This window comes from Takifugu rubripes, chromosome 22, assembly GCF_901000725.2.
Source record: "Takifugu rubripes chromosome 22, fTakRub1.2, whole genome shotgun sequence".
Lineage (NCBI taxonomy): Eukaryota > Metazoa > Chordata > Actinopteri > Tetraodontiformes > Tetraodontidae > Takifugu > Takifugu rubripes.
The window spans coordinates 8,820,955-8,833,109 of NC_042306.1; the positions used below are offsets into that span (position 1 = coordinate 8,820,955).

The 12,155-nt window shown below is 42.7% G+C and overlaps 1 protein-coding gene across 2 annotated transcripts in view; it reads left to right on the forward strand.

The window, feature by feature from the left end:
- Nucleotides 1-12,155, forward strand: part of zswim5 (zinc finger, SWIM-type containing 5) — a 39,071-nt gene that overhangs the window by 18,592 nt on the left and 8,324 nt on the right. For both annotated transcript variants that reach the window (XM_029830810.1, XM_003975537.3), the window contains exons 2-9: nt 6,570-6,757; nt 7,042-7,210; nt 9,017-9,165; nt 9,955-10,105; nt 10,742-10,918; nt 11,007-11,183; nt 11,361-11,507; nt 11,588-11,725. In XM_029830810.1, coding sequence (XP_029686670.1) covers nt 6,570-6,757; nt 7,042-7,210; nt 9,017-9,165; nt 9,955-10,105; nt 10,742-10,918; nt 11,007-11,183; nt 11,361-11,507; nt 11,588-11,725 — 1,296 coding nt within the window. The remainder of the gene's footprint in view (nt 1-6,569; nt 6,758-7,041; nt 7,211-9,016; nt 9,166-9,954; nt 10,106-10,741; nt 10,919-11,006; nt 11,184-11,360; nt 11,508-11,587; nt 11,726-12,155) is intronic.

The window sequence follows — 12,155 nt, forward strand, 5'->3', positions numbered from 1 at the left end:
GTGTGTGTGTGTGTGTGCGCGCGCGTGTGTTTTGGGGGGTGCTCTGTAATACACGCAGTCCAATCCCCTCTGTTTTGGGCCCCATCCCCATATGGTGGCTTGGCTTGATGAGAGCTTGATGAAGTCAACCAGAAGCCCCCCCCCCCCCCCCCCACCCCCTTCTGTGTATATGTGTGCACACTCAAATCTGTGATTGCTTTTCAGCTAATGGATAAATGAGAGTTTCACCCTTGCAGAGCTATTGTGTGGAGGCACCTATGGCTCGTCAGCTTGTATATTGGCTTGCAAGCTGTTTTCATTATATTTCATTATTCATGTTTCGTGCATGATTGCACAAGAAGAGCACTGATCGGCTTTGTAGGGGTGGAGGTGGTGGAAATGTTCTACAAACTCAGACTTTCAGGTAGTCTGGCGCAAATGTCACGACCTTTCAGCAAGCCAAATATTTTTCAGAAAGAGCCCAAAAGATTTTATAGAAATGGGACCAAAACATCACATGAAACCTACAGCTGGCATCTATTTCTGTGTTTGCAGAATCCTGCTGTGCCAGCAGGGATTGAACTGAGTCCATGTCTGAAATGTTTGCTTCTTTTGTTTAATACAGCCCCCCCCCCCCCCCCCCCCCCCCCCCCCGGTGAGTCTAGCTGTAACCATGGCAAAGGAGCAGTCATGTTAACCAGTAAACCAACAGCATTTCCTTTCATTTCTGTTCTGAATCCAGTCAGAATCAAGATGTGTTTATTTAGTTTATATCCAACGTAAAGAAATCTAATGTGGTTGACACATTTTGACTGGTTATATTCGCTATTAAACAAGAGAAAGGTAATTAATTGTGCATACATTTTGTTTTTGCTAATTTTGTGCATCTCACAGGCTTATAGTTTAGAATAGTTTTATTTTTGCATGTCCTGACTTTCCACTTCCACAGTTTTCAGACAGCGATATGTCTGCTCTCTGTACAGGAAAGGAACATGCTAATTAACAGATGGATTTGGATTTCAAATGTTCAGTTTTGTGTTTGATTGTTCACAAACTGCAAATGCTCAGCTTTGTGCTGCCTCCCTGGTGTGTGTTTAGACAAATGGCATCAGAGCGAGATCCCCCCCCCCCCCCCTTTATGTTTTTGTTGCCTCCTTGCCGTGCCTTGTGTTGTGTCCGCCAACTCAGAATGGAGCCATTTTGTCTCCTTCAGTTCTTGAAATGAAATATAAGCCTCTTAAATGTATACTTATCTTGCCCTGCAGACTGTGCTTGAAGAACAGACAACACATACACACACCCACACGCACATTCTAAAGAGGTATTGTAATGCCAGCCCTTGTTCCTGTGACAGTGGCTATATGCATGTGGCAGATGGTTGTTGGTTTGCTGTGCATGTCACCATGTTAACTAAAAGCCATGGCGAGGACACAGCTGGTTTAGAAAAGGGCAACGTGTGAAAGAGAAACCAGAACGAAGAGACAAAAGAACAGCACACAGCAGGGTTGATGTCAGTAACGTAAGCAAGACATCCATCAGTATAAGCATGCATGTGTGCATCACCGTGTTAACACCAAAATGTTTATTAAAAGGTTAAACCTGCTTAGATGTTCCCTTTTGGACTTAGTTGCCTAGATTCATATAGACTGAAACGCAAAGATGACCACAATATATTCTAGATCAAGTCATACTTTAGGATTTCAAGCCATTTGAGCTAATCCTAAAGCTGATATAAGCTCACGACAGACTCCTGTTTGGTTAGAATTGCGGTCGTTGTTCTCTTTACATCATTTCTCTTATCATGAGCTCTATTATGTGGCATTCCAGTTTATTTGGTTTCTATTACTGATTTTGGCGTAAATATTGTATCTGTTTACACGGTAATAATGTTGGTGTGTTCACATTACAGTCTATGAGATAAGGAAAATCTATGATTTTATGGTCCATATTTCTGAGAAGGTAGACCTGTTCACAGGCTTACCAGAGCATCAGCACTCACTGAGTCATGTACGTTTGTTGGTTATGAAAATGATTTGATGATTTCACAGCCTTCTGGCTTATTTGCACCCAGAGTTGTGCTGAGCACTTCATTTGCATGCTTGGCTCTGATTGGTCGACGGCAGCCGCCTTCCGTATGTGAGCCGTCTGTGGGAATTATCACAAGTGCTGCTGTTCCACATTAGCTGTCACCCAGTGTCCTGTGAGACATTTGCATCAAATTAAACTTATTAACTTCCTATTGTCCTCCTGTTTGCCATAGTTGCATCTGTATATGATGTCTATTGGCTTTTTAAACTCTAAAATAGGAGAAACAGAGGCTTCATCACCTGCAGGAAACAATTGAGTCTTCTAAGTGTTGCAGTAGATAAATTGCCTCAGCTCATCTCTTTTAAGTGTGGTCACACAAGGTCAGAGCATAATGGTGACTCTTCCAGGCAAAACACGGAGTGGAACAGAAAAGACCTCCTTATCTCTAATTTATCCTTGGATGACTGCGGTGTTCACTAAGCGGAGACGCGATGCTACTATGCACGAGGCACACACACACGCACACATAAACACATGCGACCAAAGCCTTTTACCACACCAGCCTCAGCTGGCTAAATTTCTCCACCCCTTCTTCTGTCTGTTGCATACATTTATTATATTTTATGTTCCTGTTTTTTTTCTGTGATCTTTCTTTTGCTTCATCTCAGTCTTATTGATCTGGAACCATTCTGTCACAATCGTTCAGCATCAGCTGGAGACAAACCCCTGACACATAATGAAAATCAAGATTTTCAATCAAGAATGTGGAAAAATGATACAAATGAACAGAGAAAAAATTATAGCATTACACAAAAGAATGATTCATAATTTTCTTCGTTCTTAAAAAGGAAAAAATGTTAGAAATTCAAAGTTTTTATTGTTTATATTTTTAGTGGTTTGACAGCACGTTGCACTGTTTACAGGTCTATTTTAATGTCGGACAGCAGTTGAGTGGAACCCAGTGGAACATTTCTCCTCTCTTTCTCTGCACTTTCTCTCCTTTTTGTCCTTTCATCAGTAACAGAATGAAGCAAATCAGGGAATCAATTTAATGTAATCATGACAAATGAGTCCTGGTGGTTAGTAGGATTGTGTGTGTGTGCGTGTGTCTGTGTGTGTGTATGCATAACATGGCTGCTGGGAGATCACAAATGAATCAATCAGCTGTTATTGCATTGTATAAACTGCAGGAGGGAGGAAAGATGGATGGATGATTGGATAGGTGAAGATTCAGTTTATGCTGTGTGTGTGTGTGCGCACACACACGTGTTTGTGCATTTGTGTGTGTGCATATACACGTCTGTTTTGCAGAGATAGATGGCTGATTGAATATAGGGCTGTGGGGGGTGGGGGTGGGGTGGCAGAGTAAACCTTGGAGCTGTCAGAGCAGATGGGAGATGGGAAGAACTGCAGCCTGTGAGGCCCAAGGATGTATTCTCCACAAGGTTTCTGTGGGAACAGAACAGTGAGATTATAGTTGGAAAAATGGTGGCAGAAAGATCTTCTGGGTGTGTTTATTATTATTGATTTAGACAGTGCACATTCATGGACATTGCTGTAAGTGTAAATGCACTAGTAGTAGCCCAAAGTTTTCAGCTACAGTCCCCTGGCCTGATGTTAAGAGGACCTAAGGATGGACATGATAACATAATTCCAGTGTTCTGAGTCAGAATCGGAGCAATTACAACTGTCAGAAATGGACCAGTAAGGAGACTTATTAAATTACTGTATTAAGGAGTGTCTTTGTATAAGAGGCTTCTTTCCTGCTCTTACAAGGTGGAAAAACATGGGCTTTATTTATGGGGCATGTATGGAACACCCAGGTTTTTAGTGATGGCAGATGGTAACGATCAACTGATTAGCTGTGCGCTTATGTTGAAGACAGCAGAAACATCAAGTCTGAGTTAATCCCATCTCTCCTGACATTGTCAAACGCTTCTCATGGAATTCAAGTACGAAAATAAATAATAATAATAACACTATCACATAAAAAACATTTACATCAGAATTATTGAATTGAATTTGACTAACACGAATCACCATCATTGTTGTTGTGGCTGATATTAGCTATTGTAAATCTCACTTTGCTGAGCAGTGGATAAATGAACCTCAACAGAAGGCTGCGTGAGTCCGTGTGTGTGCATCTTCTATCTTTTTTTAAGTCAGTGTTGGTTATACCAAACCATTGCAGTAATCACTGTGGGCAGCAAGCGTAGTACTGCCTTATGAGTGTGTGTTATGTAGGCGTGGCCGTGTATCGTCAGCATATAAATTGATTTAAAGAGGTGCCTCTGAGCCCGAGATGTGCTTTTTCTCAACTCTAAAATCCATCTTAAGCCACCAATCCTGTCCACCCGTCTGCTTGCAACGCCTTCCTGTGTGTGTGTGTGTGTGTGTGTGTGTGTGTACGCACCTTGGCTCGCAGCCTTGCTCAATCTCCCTGGTTGATTAGGAGTTAATGGCCTATGAGTGTGGGGAGTGAACTGGCTCCTCATTGGTTGAAGGGGTTCTGGGGTGGAGTTGGCCATCAGGTGACAGATGGCCTACAACATTGGAGGCGATCACAAGTATTATATTATTTATATAGGTGGCTCAAATATTTAATTTATTCTCTATAGGTACCTCTCTGTCTGCATACGATATATATGTGAATATATTCGGTGTGTATACAGAGATAGATATATCTGTATAGATATATACATGTAGAAATGGATACTGTTCATTATGTTCGTGTCTGTTGTGTATTGCTGTGTCTGAAGCAGTGTATTTTTATCACTACCTTTTTTCTTACCACCTTTCTCATCTTTAACACCTTTACCTCTAATGGAATGAAAGCAGGTAGATGGCTCGGTGTTTTTCACAAGTGTTCTGTAGTTATAGACAAAATTTCTTGTCTTCATGTAATTGGCAGCAAAGTTGTGCAATGTTTTGAGAACCACCGTGTACTATTTATGGTTATTGCCGGAGTTAGACTTCCTGCCTCCTTTGTGTTGAAAAGAAATGCTTTCGTGCTCCATAGCGGGTAAACCGTACAAACAAATGATTTCCCTGTACTATGAAAATTGATTATTTAGAAAGGCTACTTTATTGTGGTTTGTTTTATTGTGTCATTCACTCGGTCATGTAAGAATTTCCATCGCAAAATATGAGGAATAAAGGTTGCTAAGCAGACTAAGCTCAAACGTAGCGCCCTTGGAAGCAGGAGGTAGGAGAAATGCATAGTCATTGTAAGGAGAATGGTGGATTTCATTTAAAATAGAAAGAAACATGCATTATATTGACTTAAATATAACTGCAGATTATAATTGTGTAAAGGAATTATTTCAGAAAGAGTATTAAAGTTACACCAGTCGAAGCTCTCTGCATCTTGTGTTTAATCCGAGTGGCTGCTACACTACAGATAGAATGATCTAAAGTAGAATCCCTCAAGGTTCTCTCCTTGGCCCATTCTAAAATGTTTTAATGTTAATTCTACAACCGTCTCTGTAAGCCCGTCTTGTGGAGGAGGTGATGTGAGGAGCATCAGACAGATGGACTTGAACAACTGTGTCTGGGCCGCTGAAGACCTGAGAAAGAAAAGAGCAGTGATGTCACCACCACATTCATCCTCGTGGCTTAAACAACAATAGTCTTAGGACATTAGATGCAGATGGAGGAAGAGAAGGGGGGAAGTTAGGTCTGGAGCCTTTCAGTTGTGGTGAGGGTACTGAGCACTCATATGCTAATGCTAAAATGACTTCCTACACACATGATAGTTGAGTGATGGGAATTTTAGGCTGCTTGGAAGGCAGCTGGGCCTTAATGTTCTTCTTTGCTTTTCCTTTCCTGGACACTTTGATTTCAGCATTACAGGATTACGTTTAGATTCTTTAACACTGAGTTCTGCTTAATGCCTTGTGGCTCTCTGGGTAGAGTGTATCCATTATAGAGACAAAGGGACTGAATGAAAAGCCCTTTTCCCCTGACATTTATGATATTAGCATGAGCTGCTTGAAGATTGGTTTAACAGGTACGCTCAGCAGGAGAGAGAGATTTTAACAATGCCTCCACCTCTCTCTTTCTCTCTCTCATTTGCCCCCTCTCTCTCTGGAGGTTTTTCTCTCTTTCCTGTCATTTGAATTAGTTGGTTTATTTTATGATATTGGCATCAGTTGGTTACTGACTTTTTTTACATTTCTGGTACTGGGAACTGGTCTTCTTGAGGTTCTGGTAGTTGAATCATAGCTACTGGACTGTTTGAGTTCATGGATTCAACTACCAGAATTACCATGACCTGGATGACTGAGAACCTTCACAGACATACGGTCTCCTTGAGGGGTTTCTAATGGGACCTTTCAGTCCAGTGGTGGTTATCTGTCCATACAATATGAAATAATAAGACATTTAATCCTGTTTTCCCTCTGTGCTCATTCCCTTTCATCACTCTGCTCTTCAGCCTTTGGTGTTCTGCAACCATGAAACAACAGTGTTGGTCTCAAACTATTTGTGTTTGTGAGGTGTTAAAATGGGGACCAGAAATAAAAGTAACTAATGACTCTTTCTCCTGTCTGCTGTCATTGCAGGCTTTCATCTCAGTGGGACAGTAACTGAGCCCGCCACGTCCTCAGAGCCAGAAGTCACCCACAAGGTGGCTATCAGCTTCGACCGATGCAAAATCACCTCTGTGACCTGCGGCTGTGGCAACAAAGATATTTTCTACTGTGCCCACGTGGTGGCGCTGTCTCTCTACAGAATCCGCAAACCTGAACAGGTAACAGACGTGAAATACTGAAGGATCTTGTTTATAATAACCTCATTTTGTAGTAAATCTCAAGGTAATTTCTCAAATCTGTTTTTGTAGTTGGTGCTGTACAGTGTCTTTGTCTATACTCCGATTAGACGCACTGGCGCTTTTAGCTTCTCCGGTGAAGGTCACTCTTTCAAACTGAGATTTCTTTGGTGGGGCTACATCCATGCAACCTGTGGAATTAGCTCATAACCCAGCTCATATTCCTAGATTTTGCCATGTCTGACACTCGCCTGTGTTTGCTGCAGGTCAAGCTACGGTTGCCTATCTCGGAGACGTTGTTCCAGATGAACAGAGATCAGCTGCAGAAACTGGTCCAGTATCTAATCACAGCCCACCACACTGAGGTGCTTCCCACCGCTCAAAAACTGGCCGACGAGATCCTGTCCTCCAACTCTGAGATCAACCAGGTCCACGGTGAGAGAATGGCCTCACATTTACTCAATATCTCATATACCAGTAAAAAGACGATTTTACATCTTCCTAATCTAGTAAATTCACATGGAACTGCCATTGGAATTTGTGGAAATCTCTTTCAGCTGTAAATGGGGCATTGTGGCAAAATCCAGCAATTATTATTATCCACAGCGTTACCCCACCCCACCCCCCAATTTATTACATCTAAATTGTGAACCATAAATTATTCATTAAAACTAAGTCTGCCTGTTAAATCAATCTTCATGTTGCTGCAGCAGTGAAGTAGCTGTGTGTAAAGCTCGAAAGCAGCTGTAGAGCAGTTCATGTGGACCGTCCAGGTGATATCTTATGTACTACAGTTTAAAACAGGCTGCAGCCCTGACATGCTACAGGCTGTCATCTATCAGAACCACAAACACACCTGCGAAATAGCAGGATAGCCTTCTTGTTGAATTGTTTGATTTCTCAGCTCCCAGTGTCCTGCAGCTCTCTCCTCCCAGTAGCTGGAAAATGTCGAAAGTAGATTTTTGTTATTTGGCGAATATTGAAGCTGGCAGAGTCGACTGTAGCAACATGTGGACAGGCCTTGATAGCAAAGCTGGAGGGAACAACTACAATGGGACCTCTACTTACGAACGTCTCTACATGCAAAATTTTCAGGTTACGAAACGCCTCAACGGGAAAATATTACCTCTTGTTACGAAAGAAATTTCAGGATACGAAAGGCAAAAATACGCTACCGCTGCTACTCGCAGCTCGTGGAGTTTAGCGAACGCAAACATGCTTGTAGCTGCTCTGCCATTGGCTATCGCCTAGCATCTTCCTGTAATCCCATTGGCTAGGAGGGACGTCAATATGTACAACTTTGTGTGTATCCCAGCGTCTTCTTCGTCGTCTTCGGGATTTATTGTGGGTGTTCGTATGTTTGTCCATTAGATGGCGGTGCTACCAAAAGTGTTAACGTTCATTGCTAGTAATGACGGCTAATGTAAGATTAGCCTGTAATAAAGTTCGTTTTGTTCCTGGAGAAGCCTTGCACTGAATTCCTACATTTATTGTGCGGTAATCTAATTGTAACATGTATTTGTTACATGTTTTGATGCATTTTTATGATTTATAAAAAAAAATTATGTCCGAATTTTTGGGGGCTTGGAACAGATTAGGGCATTTACATGGAAAATGCGTCTCTACTTACGTAATTTTCAGGTTACAAAACAACTTCCGAAACCAATTAATTTCGTAAGTCCCCACTGAGGCCCCACTGTATTTGAAATTGTCGTGAGTCTCTTTTTCAGCATTTTGTTTTTAATTCTACCATCCTTTTGAGTCCCCTGTCAGGGTAGCTTAACGGTGTTTCCTGGCTGATTGATAAGGGCAGTCATGGGGGCTTCAGATCCAGCAGATCCTGAAGTGAACTTGGCTATGATGGAGGAATGTTGCTGTTTGCTGCCGAGTACTCGGATTTCTGGACTTCCCTTAGTTTGCTTCTTGCTTGATCAAAAAAAAAGCCCCCTCCCCTATAGAGCATCTATGTCTCTCCATGTAGTTTCCAGCCCAAGATGGATGCACACGCACGCGCGAGCACACACACAGACACACACAACAGACAGCAAAGAAAAGTTTCATGTTTCTTCGGCACATTGGGCAACATAATGTGGGAACACCGATGAACATGCAGAAGATGTGTAATTAAAGTCCATCCGCCTTGATCAGAGGGGCTCATAATGTGAAGATTGGGAAAAACAGACATGTTTGACTGAGTTTTTCCTGTTTTCTTCCTCCTTTGGACATGTTTGTATTCCGCAGGTGCACCAGACCCGACTGCAGGCGCGAGCATTGACGATGACAACTGCTGGCATTTAGACGAGGACCAAGTGAGGGAGCAGGTGAAGCAGTTTCTGTCACAGGGGGGATACTACGGCTCTGGGAAGCAGCTCAACTCCATGTTTGCTAAGGTAGAAATCACACCATTATCTTAGTATTAATATAACAAAGTATAATTGTCAAGACTTACAGAGGTAAATGTGTTTGTTTACCACTCTGACATGAAACGCTCAGCAATCACTGTCTGTAAAAGGATGCAGAATAAGGCTGTTCTATGAGACAGAACAGCAATCTTTATTTGTACAGAAACAGTCTAAGCGTAACACAATGCATAGCATATGCTTGTGAACAAAGCACACTGTGACAGTGCATGCATAAATGGCTAGCAAAAGGATGACTACAACATGAGCCCCTGAGTCATGCTGTAGTGGTTTAAAAATAAACTGAAGGACCCCATATTTTAGAAAATTCATATTTTAGTGTACCAAATGCCTGTAATTATAATGAATGAGAGCCATCTATCATCATCATCATCATCACCATCGTAATCATTTGATGGTGTGGGCCATCTGCTATTTGTCTCGGTCTGTCGTGGTTAGACTGGTTTCCGACACTGACGGTTTCTGTTACTGTGTAAATTAAGCATGAACATATCTTAAATGTTGTTGTTTATGTTTGATTGCACATTTTCAGAATCAGACATTCAGTTCGTATAAGGCACCCATGAACCATCCAGAGCTACCAAAGAAAAGTGACAAACTACACTTTAAAGACTGACCTTCCATCAATAAGCTCGAAGAGGCAGTTAGCTAATATTAGCACAAAGCCGAAGACTGATCAATGAAGAGGAGGGGAGGAAGATGAGCTGTATGGATTCCTCACAGTGACCAAGCATGTCTGTTCTTCCCAAATCTTTCTAGGTCAGGGAGATGCTGCGAATGAGAGACTCCAACGGAGCCCGAATGCTCACACTCATAACGGAACAGTTTATGGCTGATCCCCGGCTGTCGCTATGGAGACAGCAGGGCACAGGCATGACGGACAAATGTCGGCAGTTGTGGGATGAGCTTGGTAAGAACAGCTGTTCCAAATGTCAGATGAAAAGAAAAAGTGTGTGTTTTATGTTTTAAATTTGTCTTGATGGGTTGTAGGTTATCAGTGCAGACAGTTGTGATTTAAACTCGACCTAAACACTTCCTGCCGCTAAGGTGGTCACTCCGGCGATGCGGAGGTTGTTGGTTTGACCCCTATATATACTACATTTTCACGTGTGCTTGAACAAGAAACAAAATATGCAGGTTTGGTTAGTCCTTACTCCTGATTTGCCATGCAGCCACCAGTGTGAGAGGTGGTGTAAAGCGTTCTGAGGGTCAAAGATGACAGGAGGAGCAACTGAGCTCATTTTGACTATAAGGACAGAGATCTTGCCTGAGCAACAGAAGATTCAATCATTGATTCGGATTCTGTATCAAAGTAGGAGTTATGTATTAAGTGTTTTCTCTCTAACTCTAAATCTGGTGATATTTAACAGTTATCATATAGGTCAACTAATAAATTTGCATATTTGAAAGTTGTATGTTAAATTTTTTTTATTTTTTTTTTCCTTTTCCATTAAATAGTTTTATTCAAATGCTGTTTCTGTTTCAGTTGTAGTATTTATATATGATAAAGAATTTACAGAACTCAACCTTTGCGTCCCATTCCCAGGTGCATTGTGGGTATGCGTGGTGTTAAACCCCCATTGTAAAAGTGAGGAGAAGAGCAGCTGGCTACGGCAGCTAAAAAAGTGGGGCGAGATGGACGTTTGTCCGCTGGAAGATGGAAACTATGGCTCGGAGCTTCCGAACATCACAAACGCTCTGCCACAAAGCAACCTGTCGCAGGGTCAGCACCAACACACTCCGCAGCGGATTCAACCTGCACTGTTAGAATAAGACTCAGCAAAAGTGACCAAGTGGTTGTCCTTTTGCAGATTCTCTGGCCAGGCCAAGGAGGACAGTATTCAGCCGGGCGGTGGAGGCCTGTGACCTCCACTGGCAGGACAGCCACCTGCAGAGGATCATCAGCAGCGAACACTACATGTCTCCAGCCTACCAGAGAGAAGGGGAGAGCCTGTTGTTCAATCCCCAGGGTCTGCCCCTCTGGCTAGGTGAACACGAACACACAGGTTCTGCTGTCCAATGTGATTCACTTTTGGGTGGCATTTCCACATGCAGTAGTTCTGCTGCTATTGAGGAATGTCTGGAGGGAACTACTTCCATCCACAACCCGTGTGAGGGAGAGAGAGCTATTCCTGATGTAACCTCACTCTCTGTTAACCCTACAGACCATGTTCCAACGGCATGTGCCCGCGTCGATGCCCTGCGTTCCCATGGCTACTCCAGGGAAGCCCTGCGACTGGCTGTGGCTATCATCAACACCTTACGTCTCCAGCAGCAGAGGCAGATGGACATCTACAAACATCAGAAGAAAGGTAATGGCCGTACAGAAGTGTGTGCATTCTAAATCAATTCGACATCTTGCTACCTTACCTTGCTGCTCTCCTCCTCCCAGATCTACTTCAGAAGGGCGTCACATCCATCACCAACCTGGAAGGGTGGGTGGGCCATCCGCTGGACCCAATTGGCTGTTTGTTCAACACTCTTACTGAAACCTGCCGCGTCGACGATGACAGTACCATGGACACCGGAGGTGTGCCCTCTTTATGTTGTGTTTCTAATTTGATTCCCATGTTAAAATAACTCTGTCTTGCATGCCCTATGTGTATTCTCATGCCCTGTCTTTTCTTTAAAGTATTTTAAGATCATCATTGTTACTGTTGTCATGCATTTATTAAAAGCCGGTATAAAAATCAACACTTACACATGGGCTGGATGAGAAAAAGGGGAGTGGGGCGGTAGTAAAAGGTATATCTTCACCCCTCAACATTCAGCTCCTCCTCTGACAGGCGGTTACAGTTAATTTCTCAACACTTGAACTGGTGATGCAGAATGCGGCCCTGTGTGTGTGTGTGTGTGTGTGTGTGTGTGTGTGTGTGTGTGTGTGTGTGTGTCTGTGTGTATTTTAATTTCTCACCAAAACATTGCCTTTTCTCACCACTTGCCACATCACCAATGCAGCA